Below are 17,080 nucleotides of genomic sequence, written 5' to 3' on the forward strand. Positions count from 1 at the left end.
TATTATTTCTTGTTATGTAGCTGATTTACAGTATTGCTGTGCTATAGGAATACAGTATTAAAAAAGTCCATTTGCTGATTTTTATTTCTTTTTGTCAACGCTTAATTTTATGATGCTCTAATTTGAGATGCCAGCTGTTCAACAAAGTTTTTCCATGTCAGAGGAGTAAATTACAGTGTGGAGCTGCGGGCGCTACCCTGGACCAGAGCCCTTCCAGAGGGTGATGCCTGCGAGCGTGGTTCCTGCCCTTTACCCCTGGCATGGGAGGGAGGGGCTGCAGTTAAGGGAGGGGGAATATGGGGAGACAGTGGTTTGCCTCTGGGCTAGGGAAGAAAGGTGGTTTTCTCCCTTTTTCTTGAGAAAAAGCTTGAAAAAATATTGTCTGCTTAAGGTACAAAGAAGGTGACTGTATTAAGGTTCCCAAGACAGGTTGCAGCTTTTTGGGGGTGACTTGCTGTTTATTGATCCTTCTCCCCAGCCTTTGTGAGTACTCTGATCTGTTTGCTCCTGAGGAACTGATGTCTGTCCCTTGGCTCCTGCCCCTGATGTGTCCCCTACCATCCCTCCTGTAAACCCCCTTTGACATCTCCGGTACCTGCTATCAGGGTTTTGGGGGGACCCCCACCATGAGACATCTGTAGTGCCTCAAGTCCACAAAAGCCCTTTCCAGTGAGGATGCTGCACTGGCCACTGCTCCCTAACATGTTCATTTACTCTGCTAAAGGGGAAAAGAATTAAAGGGAACAGATTTTTTTTTTTTTCTTCCACAAAACATTTTGTTTTAAAGCCTGTCATTTTTCTTGGCATTTTAACAAGATGCTTTCATCTGTGGTATCCCCAGCAACGGCTCAGAGAGGCTCCCAAAGTGCCTGCCTGGATGCAATTAAGGGAGCAGGGGGAGAGCGAAGCACAGGCTGGACAGGGTTGGCCACCCATGGCCCCCTGGGCTGGCTGGTAGTGGTGGCCTGTGCCGGGTTTTCAGCTGCAGGTCCTCCACATGGGGTGAACTCTCTCCATCCCACCAGCCATGTCACCCCTGTGCTGATGAAGCCGCCTCTGCCCAGCCCACCCCCGCCCAATAATGGGGCTAATTTATCTGCAGCTGCTAATGATGTTCCCCAGCACAGACACGTGGAGGGCTCCCCCAGGATGATTTTCTCCAAGACAGAGCATGCTTAGCTCTCTTAACCTTTCCTTGCAGGTCAAGTCCTCCATCATTTTTATTGCCCCTCCTCCATTATGGCGAAGTCCTTTTTGTTCCTCAGAAACACAGTGCCAAGCCCTGCTGGCATGAGTAATTCATCACTTTCCTTATATAATATAACCCAGCAGCCGAATGTTGTGGTTTTGGCTGCGGAGCCATCCTGGCTAACCCCAAATCCTTCCCAGACCTGGGCAGATGTATGTATGTACCTCAGCGATGCTCTCCCACCTGGATTCCTCCTGAATTGCTCCCTATCGACTCCAGCTCTGTTCTGGCAGCAGGTGCAATTGGAGCCGTGTTCAATTCTCCACCCTCTGAAGTATTTGCAATGGCTCCCGGCAGATTTGATCAATGCCATTTTGATCTCTCGGCCAACGTCTGAGCTGCTTGCAAAACAGTGAGCAGTGTGGGGCACAGAGGAGAGCCTTCCTTTGTGCCGTTAAATACCCAGGCTCTGAACTTGAGATGTTGAACTGTTAATAACCACTTTCCATTTTTGACTCTCTTTTTGCCCGCTGCTCCTCCATTTCTCCATGGTGCTGCCTAAGTGGTGCTTCTCTTGCTGTGATAATCTGTTTGAGGTGCTTCTCCATGTGAACTCTCGAGCTATCTTGGTATCTCCTGATCATTAAAATGGGTCCATCTTCACTGATGGATCTTGTGTGCGTCATGCATAAGGGTTTTTCTTTGGAGACTAAGTGGGTTTGTGGCATGGGAGTCCCCATCCCCAACAGTGAAACCTCTCTCAGTGGCTGGCAATATGGGTAATCAGTGTTGCCAATGCAGAGAGCATGACCCTGAATCAGGGAAAGCCAAGAAGACCGAATCCCTCATGAGCCAGGAGGTGATGGGTAGACTGGCAGATGGAGCTGTGTGGTGTCCTTAACCATGCTGGAGCCTCCCAGGGCTCCCACTGAGCCCTGGTAGGGCTGAGTGTACATTTTGGGCAAGGGCCTGTCTCAAGTGCTCTCCTTCTCCACAGGCGTCCCATCTGGCCCCCGCAATGTCATCTCCATTGTCAATGAGACATCCATCATCCTGGAGTGGCATCCGCCACGAGAGACTGGGGGTCGGGACGATGTCACCTACAACATTGTCTGCAAGAAGTGCCGGTCAGACCGACGTGCCTGCTCCCGCTGTGATGACAATGTCGACTTTGTTCCCCGGCAGCTGGGGCTGACGGAGACCCGAGTCTTCATCAGCAACCTGTGGGCGCACACGCCATACACCTTTGAGATCCAGGCTGTCAGTGGGGTTTCCAACAAAAGCCCCTTCCCACCGCAGCATGTCTCTGTCAACATCACCACCAACCAAGCTGGTGAGTCTTGGGACAGCACTGTGCCAGAGGTTTTAAGCCATATACGAGTTGCAGGCTCTGAGTCCAAAGGAAAAAGCTCCTGGGGGTATGAGTGGTGTCTGACGGCTGCGGTAAACCTGCACTCAGTGCTGGGCGGGCTGGAGGAAAGCAGCAAGCAGGGAGAAAGGCCAGGAAAAGAGGGAGGGAGAGTGATAGGAGAGTTGTAGGGGGTGCCTGCGCCCTGGGCAAAGCTAGAGCTGGGTTGTGGGAGGGAAGGGGGTCAGGACTGATATCTGCTTTTTATCCCCCTCTAGATTGCTTGGGGTTGAAACAGCATCACTATTTCCCCCCTTTCCCATGTGGGAGCATGGAGATGGGGTGAATCCAGCTTCATCGCAGCATGGGGCTAGCAGCATCCCAGGGCTGAGTTCAGGCTCTGTTTCCTCTGGCACATTCGTCTCCTATCATTTTCCCCTTGTCCCCTTTTCCAGACTCTCCAGCCCCTTTACCTCCCTCTTCCCAATCAGGCAACAGGAGCTGATCAAGCAGCTCTGGGTCAAACCAGGGTGCTGACAGGGTGGGTGTGCAGATGGTAAGGGGAACCCAGTCCCAGGATGCAATGAGGAACACAAGGAGCTGAGGGGATGGAAACCTGTCTGCTTTGGGCGGAGAAAGGGGATGGTAATTTCCACTTTGCGCCAAGGGTGTAACGCAGGCAGCCTTTGCCAACCTGCTCCCTCAGGACAGCATGAGACAGAAACCTGGCATAAATATTTTAGTCTCCCAGCTTTGGGGAATGCAAATCTATGCTTGTGTCTGGCTGGCACCTCTGTCTCCTGAACTATGTGCAACCAAACCTGCCTGTGGTCTCCAAGCCTTTTCTCTGGGGTGGGAATTTTGGGGTGTTTCTTTGCTTGTCTCTCACTCTTGGGCTGTCCGGGAGCTGGAAGCACCAAGGGTACCCGCATCCATGTGTCTGAACCCCACCACTCTGTTTGTCTTGCAAAGGCTGAATATTAATGTGGAAATGCTCCCAGTGCCTCAGGACAGGCTGTGGGATGACCTGATGGAAATGCATCAGGTGTGTCAAGGGCAGGATCGGTGCTGTCCCTCTAAAATCCCTTTGGCTTTGCAGTGGGTTTTTCCACCTGCTTTCACCATGTGGGGCTGGATCTGGGCTGGTTAGTTTATCTCACCCTGCAGGGTTGCCTCCACCACACAGCAATTAACAAAACAGCAATCAAACTAAGTGTTTAATTTCAGCCCAGGAGCATCTTCTCAGGGTGGATGTGGAGAGACTGAAAAAAAAATATATGGGAGTAAATACACCGGGTAAACAAAGGTGATGCTGGACTATTGACATCTCCCAGTGTGGCCACGTGGAGTGGGGATCCCGCTGCCTCCAAATTCCCTCTGTGGCACAATCCTGCTTGCCAAGCCGGTCATGCTGAGCTCAGCTCTGTCCCAGATCCATGGGGAGGAGGCATTTTCCCTGCCCAGCGCTGCCTGCACTGGATAGGGAGCTGACCCTGCAAGCAGGTCATGCCAGCGATGTTTAGGTGTGGAGAGACTTGGGTACCTTTCCTGGAGGCTTTTGGTAGGATTAAGTGCAGGATCAGGGCCGTATTGGCTGGCTCTGGTCCTTTCAAGTATAACTTGGAGGGCAAAAAGCCTTTGGAGAAGTGACTCCTGGCTAATTTAACAGCTTGGTGTCCTTGCTGGTGGAAGGATGGTGTTGCTGCTGCTGGGGCGCTCAGCTCCAGGCATGCTGGGCCCCCTGGCAGGTGCAGGGCAACCCTGGGATTGCTCCAGTGCATGTGGAGAGCAGGGCAGGGAGCAGCTGCAGTGGGGACAATGTGCCTGGCAGATATTTTAGGAAACCTCCTTGCTTAGCTCCAGTCTGGTGTATGAACTGAAATACTATGGGTGGCTTTACAGAGCAAACGTGGTGTGTGGTGTGGCTGGCAAGACCGATTAGAAGTGCATGGCAGGGAGTGAAGGGGGTCAAACAAACCATGCCAGGCTTGGATCCGATGTCAATTGCGTGCTTGGCCAGTGCCGAGCATTTTGTTTTCTCCGGGGATGGTGTGACAAGTTGCCTGGGACCCCTGTGGTTTGCTGCCTGGGAGGTGCAGGGATGGAGGTGCTGCCTTTTGAGCACCCTTGTGCCATGGTCCCCAGGTGGGCTAAGACCTGAAGGATGGTTTGAGATTGCTCTGCAAGTGTTTGTGCTTTGGAAATAAAGCTCCTGGGAGAAGCATGTTTGGACACTGATGGTGAGCATCCCCAGAGAGCCCCTAAGAGCAGACCCCACAGCTCCTCCAGGCCAGGGCTGAGCCGAAGCCATGCTAGAGCTCCAGTACCTTGGTGTCCCCTTGCTGGACTGGAGTGGCCCTGCCCTGCTTTCCCATCATCGTCCCCAGGGTGGGCAGATTTTTCCTCCTACATCCTATTACTGGCAGCACATGGAATCGCAGCTGTGGTGCAGGTTCCTGCAGAGCTGGCTCCTCCAAGGAGGCTGTTACAGCAATAGATGGCAAGCAGAGCTGGGGACCATCATCGAGCCTTGGTTTGTCCCTGCTGGGGAGAGCTTTGCTGTCTTTGCCCTGCCATGGGGAGACAAGCAATCCCAGGGAGAAGGAACACTGAGTATTTCTGAGCCCCTAATTAAAAAGAATAATTGGTTTAAATACCAGAATTCCCTTGCCAACTCACTGCTCTGTTCCATGTAAGCTGCTGAAATGCTGCTCTTCCCACTGCTAATGCATGAGCTTGTCCCATGGGATGAACAACCGCAGGCATGGGAGATTTGGGATGCTCCATATGCCCAGGAGATTTTCCCTCTCCCAGGGCTGTTGGTCCTACCCCTTTCCGGTAATTTTCCCTCTCTTCTTGCTTCATCGGCAGCACCCTCCACCGTCCCCATCATGCATCAGGTGAGCGCCACAATGAGGAGCATCACGCTCTCCTGGCCTCAGCCTGAGCAGCCCAATGGCATCATCCTGGACTATGAGATCCGCTACTATGAGAAGGTGAGCCGCATCTGCACACCCGATGTCAGCAGCACCGTGGGCTCCAGGCCAGCAGCGGTAAGCTCAGGTGGAAACCTTGTGACTGAGGGTAGGCTGGGGCATGTGGAGCTTCATACCATGTTGCTGGGAGGCTTCTCAGGTCCTGAGCTTGCTGAAAGAGGGGGAACATCAACATGCTCTGAATCTCTTTGCTGGGAAGGGTCCGGGTGGTGGGACAGGTGCCTGGTTGCCCACACTGGCTCTGGAGGCTGGGAGTGATGTGCAACCAGGGTAAGGGAAGTGATGTTGTGGATGCAGATGCTAATTCCCTCTCCGTGGGCAGCGTTTTGTCCAGCACATCAAAGCCCATCAATGCCTTGGTTCTGGTATCTGCTAGGGTGAGCAGGGACCTGGAGCATGGGGACAGAGTCAGGAGGAAAGGAGGGGGCTGGTGAGGACTGGTGAAGGTTATTAGGGTTGTCCCTGTCCCAGGTCACTGCCTCCTGCTGGCTTGTTTCACTGGCAGCTGTCCTTCCCTGCAGGGGACAAGCTCTCGACTCTTGCGGTGAACCGTGCCGAGCCCAAGCTGTTCCATCCCTCCCGTGTCTTGCCAGCTTTAATGAATTCCTCTAAATGTGAATAATTAGATGATTTCACCAGCGGCCCCTTTATGGCAAATCACCGGGGAATGTTGCAAAAAATGAGATTTGAGATGCGTGACATCTCCACCAAGGTTTAGTACCAGGACCCCTGCGAGCAGAGCAGTAGAGGCTGAGGCTTTCGGCAGAGGCAAGCTGCCCTTGAACCTGCCTGAGCGGGATCATGTATGGTGTGTTACAGTGTTTCTATAACTGCATGACATTTCTGAACTGTGCAGGAACATCAGTGGTTTGAAGATGAAAAGAATTTGCTCCTCATGGGTGTTTTTGCTCTGGATGCTCTTACTGTTTTCCCCTGCTGCTCCATGCTCTTTGCTGTGGTGCACCAGGGGCCTGCGGGGGAGGCACATGCTGCAGGGACCTCTCCAGCTCCCCAGAGGCCAGACAGAGCTTGCAGATCCTGCTTCTGTGGGATCCTCCCTGTCAGGGATTGAGGGTCTGATCCATCTTGCTCAGGCTCCGGTGCTTGTCCTTCTGAAGCAGAGCCAGGGCCACCACTTTATCCCCCTGCAGACAAACCTCATCCCTGCTGTTAACAGGGACGGGTGCGCTGCATGGTACATTATCCCCACCACTGACCATCTTTCTCGGCTGTGCCTACAGGACCACAACGAGTACAACTCCTCCATGGCACGCAGCCAGACCAACACAGCCAGGATTGAGGGGCTGCGACCCGGCATGGTGTACGTGGTGCAGGTGCGAGCCCGCACTGTGGCTGGCTACGGCAAGTACAGTGGGAAGATGTGCTTCCAGACGCTGACGGACGGTGAGTGCTGGATAGGGGGACAGGGTGGCGAAGGGGGTGGTTGTCTTTCCAGCAACAGCTTCGGGCTCTAATTGGATTAAACGAACTTGTCTCTGCAAACCTCTCTCCCAGTGGGCAGCGGGCAAAAGCCAGGTGATTTACAGCAATGTGTTATTAATCACCAGCTGGAGGAGTAATCTGCTTTAAATCTCTTAGCTCTCTGTTTTCTCACTTGCTATTTAGCTGTGGTTTTGTCCTTCCTGCCTCTGTGGTGACAGACCCACCCTGCCACTGGCTGTGAGTCTGGCATGGCAGGGCGGGGAGGGGCGGGGGGTTGTAGACCCCTGGAGGAAGAACTCCTGGGATGCTCCCTAGGGGTGCTTTCCTGGGGTGTTCAGAGCTGTATCTGAGCCATGAGGGCAAAGCTGGAAGGGTCAGACCCAGCACTAAAGCTGATTTCCTACCTCGAGGTGGTGTGTCAAAGGAAAAGGGTCAGCTCACAACCATCGCTGCTTCTTCTGGTTGCTTTCCAGAGTCGTGCTGCTGTTGTTCTGTCCCCAGCCCCTCCCTGCAACCACAAATACTAGATCCCTTTAGAGATTAATAACTCATGGGAGGGTTTTTCATTAATCCCATTTTCAGGACTAATCCAGGAGTCACTGAGTGAAGCAAGGCTCCTTTTGTGGACCTCCTACCCTTGGAGCAGCAGAAATCCCTGCAGAGTGTCCCTTCTCTGCCTCTGTTGGCATGTATCCTGCTTCGCTTAGGTGACACCCTAGGGTCCCAGACCTGCTTGGCTGTCTTGCCTAAAACTTCTCTTCTTTCCTAAAACTGGGTCACTCTGTGCTTGCACTTGTGTCAAGTGCCAGCTGGGGCGGGAAGAGGAAAACCGAAGGTAAAGAAATGGTAATAAACTCTGCCAGTGCCTGGAACATTCAGGATTAGAGAAGCGAGAAGAAAAATCCTGCCTCAAATAAGCAATTAATTGAAATTTAATAAGAATGGATAGTGTAGATTATTAAATACTAATTGATTGTTAGATGAGAATTTCTCAGGATTTAAGCGACATGCAAGAGATAAATCTAGTTGCTAATAATTAACCATGGAATAGAAAAATACAGATAAAAGGGTGCTAAATGCTTTTTTTTGGAGTGAATTTTCCTTTAACCCTTGCTTGTGGCTGCTGGCACAGCCTGGTAGACCTTGCTGGGGACAGTTGGAGAGGAGGGGTGTTTCTGGAGGGCTACAGAAGCCTCCAGGAGTGTGGGGTCTGCCACACAGCGCCCACTGCAAGTACCCGCACTGCTAATGGGACAGGGCAGGAGAAGGGGAAAATGGGGGGGGACGGACACATGGAAGTTGCAAGTGGCGTTCTTGGGGTTCCTCCAGGCATGTCCAGTCCTCCCTGTGCTACCTCGGCTTTTACCCCAGCTTGCTGCTGAAGTGGGGTGGCCAAGGGGACGCAGGGAGTTTGAGGGATGCTTGGTGTGGAAGGGATGCTGTGGTTGCTATGGCTCTGTAAAGGAAGTTGGCTCATGCCATCTGTTGAGATGTAAACACCTACAAGCAGACCTGCAGCAAAGGTGCTCGGGTTCTCCTGGGCCCCTCTCTCAAGGCTAACTGTTGTGTGGTGGACTCTCCAGTGTCTAGTATGGGTGAACTCCTGGCACACCTTCCCCATCTGGTTTGTTTATTAATGGTGTCTTTCCTCTTCCTCTTTTCCTTCAGTTTGTAGGAACTTTGTGTTTGTGAGGCCCTGTGTTAAATTTGGACAAAATGGCCAATAGGTTTAAATTTATTGTGGGAAGCGAAACCCCAGGGGCACAGATTAAGCCACCTTGTGAACCTCATTTCTTTGGGAAATGGGGCCCACACACATTAGTTTGACTTCATTCCTAGGACCTTTTCTTCCACATTTTTAACCCCAAGTATATGTGAGCCAAGCATGACAATCTTTCCTGGTGCAATGTAGGACTGGCTCATCACCTCCCTCAATCAATGCTCCCATCTGGATTCCCCCTTTTCCCACCACCCTTCCATGGGAGCAGCACCCATGGAGTCAGAGGGGGCATTACGGGACCGCTTCCCAGGAGGCTGCTCTTATTCCATGAGTGTGCAAGGGAGAATTCACCCCATCCCTCTTCTCTTGCAGATGACTACAAGTCAGAGCTGAGAGAGCAACTGCCTTTGATTGCGGGGTCTGCAGCGGCCGGGGTGGTCTTCATTGTCTCACTGGTGGCCATTTCCATTGTCTGCAGTAGGTGAGTCATGGGATGCTGCCTCCCTGCAAGGCGGAGGTGGTAAAACGTAGCTGGGAGAGATTTGGGGTAGGAGGGGAGGGGAGACCTCCACAGCTGGAGAGAGCTCTGAGCTGCCACCGCTTGCTGCGTATGGCTGGCAGGGGAGTGGTTCAGGGCTGTCGCGAGCCACTCATCCCTCAAGCCCAGCTGTTTTCTCCCCTCTTCTCCCAGGAAGCGTGCCTACAGCAAGGAGGCAGTGTACAGTGACAAATTACAGCACTACAGCACCGGGCGAGGTAAGCAAGGAAAAGCAGGCAGGGGAAGCACTCCTAAATCTGCACCCAGCATGTGTCCTACTCCTGCACCCTCAAATGTGCACAGTCAGGGAATGAAAGCCCCATGGGGTGGGTGGAGAGGACTGTAGGGTGGGAGTAGAGATGTCCACAGCTGTGTGTCAGGCTGTCTGTGGGGATTTTGCAGTGATGCAGCTCTGTGGGTGGGAAATGAAGAGCAACGGGGATTTGGGGGATGGGCATGGATTTGGGGAGACAGAGGGAGGTAAGGCGCAGACGTGACGCAGGGGCACAAGGCATGGGGAGAAGATGCTGTGAAGACTCCCAGAGGAGTAAGGGAAGGAGAGAGGCAGTGTGTGGAGCAGGAATGAGCTCCTAATCTCCTGCCACATGCTCTACCTGGGCCAGGATCAGTGCTGGGTTGCTCTTACAGCTAAAGGGACACCAAATTTGGGGAGAGTGGCTGGGGAGTGGGGGCTGGAGGCTGATGTGGCTGATGCTTTCTCTGCACCCTGGTCCAGGAAGGATGTGTACCCAGTGCCTAGAAAGGTTCAACTGCCTTTGGGCTGCTGATCCCCATGGCAAACAACTAGTAGAGCCTGAGCTTGATGAGCCTTTTTCTAAGACACCTTTGCGGTTGGTGGGGCTGTGCACCAGAATAAATTTGAGGCATCTGTTGTATATAATGTGTGCTCAGGTGCTCCTCCAGCTCCTGGTGAAGCAGCCAGTGGGGCTGTTACGATCATTGGAAATGATAATAGAGCAGCAAAGCAGCAGCTCCAGGGGGTGAAGAGTTGCCACCTGGTGCCTGCAGGCTCTGTGCCCTGTCCCCACAGGATGTAAATCCCATTTATACCCTCCTAGAGATGCCTCCCAGCTGCATTTTGCTGCCTTGTGGGAAGAAACTGTCCCTGGGTCCTGGGCACCTGCTTGGGGAAAAGGGATGGCGGCAGGATGCAGGGATGGATGAAGGATGGCTGGGGAAGGCAGGGAGCAGGATGGCTGAGGGGAGGGACAGAGATGGAGCGATCAGCCTGGCAGAGAAAACAGGAGGGCTGACAGGGAAGGGAGGGGTTTGGAGGCAGCCGGGAGAGCCCAGCCAAACAGCAACAGTGCACTAGATCTTTTTTGACCTTCTCAGCTTCACACCAAACCCTCTCAATGTGATGGCGGGGCTGTGAGGGGCCATAAACCTCCCAGCGAATGATAAACTGTTTTCCAAACATCACCGGGTGATACTTAAATACGATGGACCTGTGCTTTTCCTCCCTCTTTTCTTTGCATTTCTCCACTGTGGGTGCTGAGGGAAGATTTATTTGATGTGTGATGGCTAAAGCCCTGTCAGGCTGCAGGTGGACTTACTTTTCCTGTTTTCCCTGTTTTGAAACATTCTTTACCGCCGCATGCATCCCTAGCTCACCCCAAGCACCCCGAAACCCAGGGTGTTCAAACCAGATAGGAAAGCAATGAAGCGGGTGTCCGTGTTTAGTTTTTAAAGCTGGGCAATGTTAGGATTGGTGCCACAAAGCCAGGGGTGCTGGGGCTCCCGGACGTGCAGCAAAACCCTTTCAAGGTTAGCGAGCCTCCAGGCACTCGATTATTGCAGACACTCGAGCAAAACAGGTGGGAAATTTGTGGCGAGCAACTAATGGAGTAATGAGTGCATCCGCCAGAACAAATTACCCGCGTGTTTAGCGGCATGGCAATTACAGCCTGCCTGGCGCAGCACTGCCGTACCTTCCTGGGGCCCCCCGGGGTTTGCCGGCTGCCTGCTGCTGGCAAGGACTTCCCCGGGTGGGTTTTGGGGTGAGATGGGGTCTTTCAGGTTGCAATTTCTCATGCTTTACCTCTGCCACTGCTTCGTCAGGAGCTTTGGGATAGGGGAAACAGGGAAAGCGCTGTGTTGAAGCAGCAGTGATTCAGCAGGCAAAGGTTTTCCTCTGTCCCGATGATATTTATTCCCAAGGAAAAACGATGTTGGAAGGAATCTAGCGCTGGAGTCAGGGTAGTGGTGCAGAGTCCTTCAACTTTCAAAGAGGGATAAAAAATTTGCCATCGTCTGTGGTAGTGATAAATGGCCCAATCCAATTTCTAGGAGTTTCAGGGTGATTTTAAGAGCACAAAGCTCTCTTTGCAGGCAGGCTCAGCATGGGTTGCCTTTGATGTTGTGCTCTGGTACCTGGCATTTCACCCAGCTTTCACTGGTGTGGTGATGATGAGCCAGTGGCTGAGGTTTGCAGAGATGAGTAATGGGTTTAGGTGCCCTAATCCCACTCATTTGGATGGGATGCGGATTACGGGGGAGCTGAACCTGGTGTTTACTGAGCCCATGGGCAGACCCTGGGGCACATCAGAGGGTATTTGAAAACCAGCCTGTGTTGACAGTGGGCAGGAAACTTTGGCATTATTGTCTCCTTTATTTCTTCAATATTTTGATCAGTGAGTCAGTCTCGGTTACGATCCTGTAAATCCCTTTGTAATCCTGGCTGGAGCATCAGCTGCTCTTGTAAAAAAATTTATGGGGCAGTTAAAGTGTATGAGACAGAGCCGTAAAGGGATTTATGAACTGGGAGATGCACAGATGGCTTCATTGCAGCCTTCCCTGCCTGCCTCTGAGGCGCAGAGCTTTTGCCCCAGATGCCCGTTTTGGGGACTAGGATGCTCCTGCCTGGTCCCTTGCAAGTCCTGGGGACCCTGCAAGTGGTTCTCCCTTGGCAGCTGTTTTGCACCACCAGTGCCCCACTGTAAGGCTTTCATGCCTCCTCCTGAATTACTTTCTGGCAAACTTGCAAAGCAGCCAGGAGCCCATTTAGATTCCCGGTGAGGAGCCGTGCGGAGGCAATGCTGCCGTACATGCGGTTGTCTGAGCATCAGCTCTGGAAAGGCCCCGGGAAGCGGCAGCACCATGGGATTGTGGCTCTTGGCAAGGTCTTTAGCAGCATAATCAGAACCCATTAATCACCATAACACCGAGGTACCCTGGAGAGGAGGACTGGGCAGCAAGTCCCTCCTGGTCTTCTCCAGAGATGATCTTGAGGGGGCTGCTATGCTAGCCCCGGTCCCCTTGTTGGGTGAGAAATGGCATGGGTGGCTGAACTCCCAAAGGGGCACTGCAGCCCCCTATGGGACTGCAGTATAACATCAGTGCCCTGCTGAGCCCTGGGGATGGTGGTGACTGTACTCTGCCCCGTGGCTGTGCAGCCTGGCAGCTCTACAAGCCCTAGGGCATCCAAACATGATGTCTGCAAACCCCATCTGGGGAATCTGGGGGCCTGTTTTGTTTTTTCCCCCATTTAAAAAGGGCAAGATTTGCTGCATCTCCCTGTGGCGTGGCTGGATCCTGCTGCTACACATTGCCCCCAAGCAAGGGACCGCACACTTGTCATGAAGGCCAGCCAGGCTGTATTTTATGGCTCCATACAGGTTGTTGATTATAATTGCTGCACTCTGTCAATTTAGTGGCTGCCACAAAGCTATCGGAGGCCTTTTTGGGTAAATAAATATTTCTTCACTAATGCATGGAGCCTCAAAAAGTCCTCACCTAAAAGCCAGCTAATTGTAGTTCAGGTCTGGAACTGCTCCCCCATCGCTGGGGAGGAGGAAGAGGAAGGATAACAACAGAGGAGTGGAGAGCAGAGAGGGAGATGAGGGGATGCAGGGGAGGGTTTGGTGGAGTGGGTGGACCAAGAGTCTGTGGAGGTGGCACAGTAAGCACAGCAATAGCAGCCATCTTAATGGGTGTATGGAGGGTGTGAGGACATGGGGGTCTCCAGTTCTTCGCCATGGCATGACTGCTTTTGGTTTCTCTCCCTTTTGCTGTTATTCCCATGTTTCCTGCAACAAGGGTCCCCAGGGATGAAGATCTACATTGATCCCTTCACTTACGAGGACCCCAACGAGGCGGTCCGAGAGTTCGCCAAGGAGATTGATGTATCCTTTGTAAAGATTGAAGAAGTCATTGGAGCAGGTGGGTCTCGCTGTCCCCTGCCACCCATCTCTCCCTGCCCTCTCTGCCACTCCTGCATGGCCAGACACGCACCTGGAGTAATTTTCTGGGGGTGCACATTTGGTCCTTCACGGGGAAACTCTCAACAAAGCCTTGAGACATCAGGCTTTCCTGGGTTTGTGATGGGTTAGGGTGGACACAAGGTTGGTTTCTGCTCTCAAAGTTCCTCTGAGGTGGGAAAGGCTCCATGAACATATTTGCTGGGTCTCCGTGGAGCCTCTCAGGATTTTCTACTTGGCTTTTCCACAAGATAACAAGAAAAATCCAGATCTCGCTTTAGTCTGTGCCATATTCCCATACATATGTATATATACACATGCATGCACATATCTGTATATCATCTGTGCTGCTTTTATTGACATTTTAAAATAACTATGTCGTACTCATAGAGAGAAAGTGAGAAGCTGGGGGGTAGCTGCAAAGAAACAATGAGCTAGTTTGGTCGGGATCAAGTTCAGTGATGTATCCACTGCCCTTTGCTGTTCATCAAGGCAAAGTGGCTGCAAACCTGGCTTACATGTAATCCCTCCACAGGCAAATTTTACCTTGCACAGGAAAAGCTCTCCCACTGAAAGTGAGAGTATGTTTTCTCTGTATTTTAAGTCAGAGAACAGCAATAAAAACAATCCAATTATTTTCCATTCCAAGATAAGTGATGTGCAAAAAGTCAGCCAAGATTATCAATGCTGACACCTTGTCTTTGAGGTAGTCCTTAGATGTTGATGCTTTTGCTCTGCAAATCCTTCTTGCGGGGGTTTGCAAGAGTGCCCTCAGCCTCTGCTTCTGTCAGTGCTGGGCTCTGCCACCTTGTAGAAGGTCACAAGCCCAAACATGTCCTCAGCAGCAGACATTGCCCCATTTAAAGAGGACGGGTGAGTATATTTATAGAGAGTATTGCTGAAGCATTAACTTGCTGGCATTTCTCAGCCAGTTGGTTTGGAGACCAAGCAGCTCAAACTACTGTTACTCTTTGCAATGTTTTATGTAGAGGAGGAGGTGGTAGCGGATGCTCTTGCACTTGCAGGGGAGTTTGGAGAGGTGTATAAAGGACGCCTGAAGTTGCCTGGCAAGCGGGAGATCTATGTGGCCATCAAAACACTCAAGGCCGGCTACTCTGAGAAGCAGCGCCGGGATTTCCTGAGCGAGGCCAGCATCATGGGGCAGTTTGACCACCCCAACATCATTCGGCTGGAAGGGGTGGTGACTAAAAGCCGACCAGTCATGATCATCACAGAGTTCATGGAGAACGGGGCCCTGGACTCATTCCTGCGGGTAAGGCAAGGTGGGGTGTGCAGGCTGTTGTTCAGCTGTGGGATTTGGGAATGAGGTGTTGGCATCCTATCCTGTAAATCCCAGTCTGTTTCCTTAGCTCAGGAGGTGGTTGCAGTGTGCCGTACAACCCCAAAACATGTGTGTTTTGGTGCTGGCATACCTCTCCTTCAATCAGGCAGGGCAGGGCAGCTGGGCAGTCCTCTTGGGAGGTTCGTCATCCTCCCAAGGTTGGGGGTGAGCAGCTCTGGTCCCGTGGGTGGGGTCTGCACACTCACCCTGGTGCCTGCTCTTTTCTATCGCAGCAAAACGATGGGCAGTTCACAGTGATCCAGCTGGTGGGGATGCTCAGAGGAATTGCCGCTGGGATGAAGTACCTTGCAGAGATGAATTATGTGCACCGAGACCTGGCTGCCAGGAACATCCTGGTCAACAGCAACCTGGTGTGCAAAGTGTCAGACTTTGGCCTCTCGCGCTACCTTCAGGATGATACATCTGACCCCACCTACACCAGCTCCTTGGTACTTACCTCTTGCAAGATTTGGTCTTGCTCATCTCCCCCATGCCTGCCTTGCACCTGCTGCCAGCTGAACCTGGGAGAAGGGTGCTGGATGTACACCCTGGAGCTTCTACCATCTCAGGAGGGTTCCCAGCACTCTAGGCTCATCACCTAGAGACCCTGGTTCTGGTTCCCACCCATCATCCCTTTTTCCCTCCTTTCTCTTCCTCCCTTTTATGAGTTTTCTGCCTCCCTCCTACCCCAAGCACCTTTCTGCCCTGAACAGTTTCCAGACAAGACTCTTCCCTCTTCTCCATGGAGGGAAGGTGCACAGAGGGGTCCTTGGAGAGACTGGGAAGGGGAAGGAGGGAGATCACAGCATCTCCCAATGGCACAGCGATGGCGTTTTAACTCCCCTTCCCCCAGTGCTCCAGGTCTGGTCTGCCTTTCTCTTCTGAAAACTTGTTCCAGGCATTAATTAAAAAGACAAGCATAATGGGAGCTCTGCCATTCCCTAGCCACCCTCCTCTCCTTAATTAACTCGTTTGTAGGTAACGGCAGCCCCACTCTCCCCTTGCTTCCCACTGCCCCAGGGGAATGCCTAGCTCCCCACCATGGCCATCCTCCTGCCAGTGGGCTCGTGAAACCCTTACTGGTGTTAAGGATGAATGGAGGAGAATGGGATGAGCAACCCATTGACCTCATCTAATCAATTAAAGAAAAGACCATGCGTTGGGTGCAAGCACAAGGCTGCACTGGCTCCTGCAGAAGCAGTCTCAGGCTGCCGAGCTGTGCCTAGGCACTGGGGCTGCCTCCAGCCTCCAAAATGGGAAACTCACAGAGGTGCCTTTGAGGCTGGCTTTGTGTTTTGGCCCAGCTACAGCCCCTTGCTCTTCCTCCCCTGCTCACAGGACATTTCCCCCCTCCCTGGACCTGGCCCCACTTCCTGCTCACAGCTGTCCTGCAGGCAGTGGCCTCTGAGCAGACACCCATCATATAGTTTTTGTTCAAAGACCCTGGCAGTAGCTGCTGGAATGAGGCATGAAGTAGCCTTTCCCCACCTCTAGAGATAAAAGAGATTATCTCATCTGTGTTTTTATTTAATTTAGGCCATAATAGATCTCCCTAGGCAGCTGGGAAGTGATGCTGTGCCTGCGATTACATCACTTTGCTTCCCACAGCAGGTTTTTAGCTCTAGGGAAAAGGCAGGAAAAACAACCTAAGCAGTTAATTTCTTCATTTGTAGTTATTCAAATCAAAATTTTTGCTGTTCATTCTTCAAGAGCAGCTGATGCTTCATTGGAAAGGCTACAGAAAACAATTGCACTGAACGATTTACAATGCAATTCTGCCCAGAGTAAATACTGAGCACGTCTGTGGTTTTCCTTCGTCACTTGGCTTTCTTTGCTGTTATTTTAGCAGTGCTTGCCCAGGGAGCAGTCCTCTGTACATGCTGCCCCTCTGCAGCATCCCTGCCCTCTCGGCATGACCTCCAGGCCCTCCCTGTCATGCCAGGAGCTGGGACCTGCCCTGGCTTGATGGGGTGACTTGTGACGCCGAGCCTGGTTTTGAGCTTTTAGGAGAAATGAGAGTGTCTCTGCCAAAGGCACTTTCTTATTTCAGTGCTTTCCAGGTCTCCTTCAGGGCTTAAAGGTGTTATGCTTTTTGCCTCCCACTCCAGTAGTGAGGCTAGAAGGACCTTCCAGCAGCTGTGGGAGCCCAGATGATGCTGTAGCAGATGCTCTTAGGTTAGACCTTGTTTCCATTGAAAACTGAGGGACAGGGATACCTGTGGCTCCTTATCTGAGTGCTAGTGCAGTCCTGCGTAGCCCTTGTCACCTGATGTCTACCCCGGGA

The 17,080-nt window shown here is 52.2% G+C and overlaps 1 protein-coding gene across 4 annotated transcripts in view; it reads left to right on the forward strand.

Annotated features, from left to right (window-relative positions):
• The window catches only part of EPHB1 (EPH receptor B1), an 87,133-nt gene that overhangs the window by 56,483 nt on the left and 13,570 nt on the right, over nucleotides 1–17,080 (forward strand). For all 4 annotated transcript variants that reach the window (XM_075099530.1, XM_075099531.1, XM_075099533.1 and 1 more), the window contains exons 5-12: nucleotides 2,187–2,522; nucleotides 5,409–5,590; nucleotides 6,775–6,937; nucleotides 9,069–9,177; nucleotides 9,388–9,452; nucleotides 13,294–13,416; nucleotides 14,480–14,727; nucleotides 15,030–15,245. In XM_075099530.1, the coding sequence (XP_074955631.1) occupies nucleotides 2,187–2,522; nucleotides 5,409–5,590; nucleotides 6,775–6,937; nucleotides 9,069–9,177; nucleotides 9,388–9,452; nucleotides 13,294–13,416; nucleotides 14,480–14,727; nucleotides 15,030–15,245 (1,442 nt within the window). The remainder of the gene's footprint in view (nucleotides 1–2,186; nucleotides 2,523–5,408; nucleotides 5,591–6,774; nucleotides 6,938–9,068; nucleotides 9,178–9,387; nucleotides 9,453–13,293; nucleotides 13,417–14,479; nucleotides 14,728–15,029; nucleotides 15,246–17,080) is intronic.

Source organism: Phalacrocorax aristotelis, chromosome 7 (genome assembly GCF_949628215.1).
Source record: "Phalacrocorax aristotelis chromosome 7, bGulAri2.1, whole genome shotgun sequence".
NCBI lineage: Eukaryota > Metazoa > Chordata > Aves > Suliformes > Phalacrocoracidae > Phalacrocorax > Phalacrocorax aristotelis.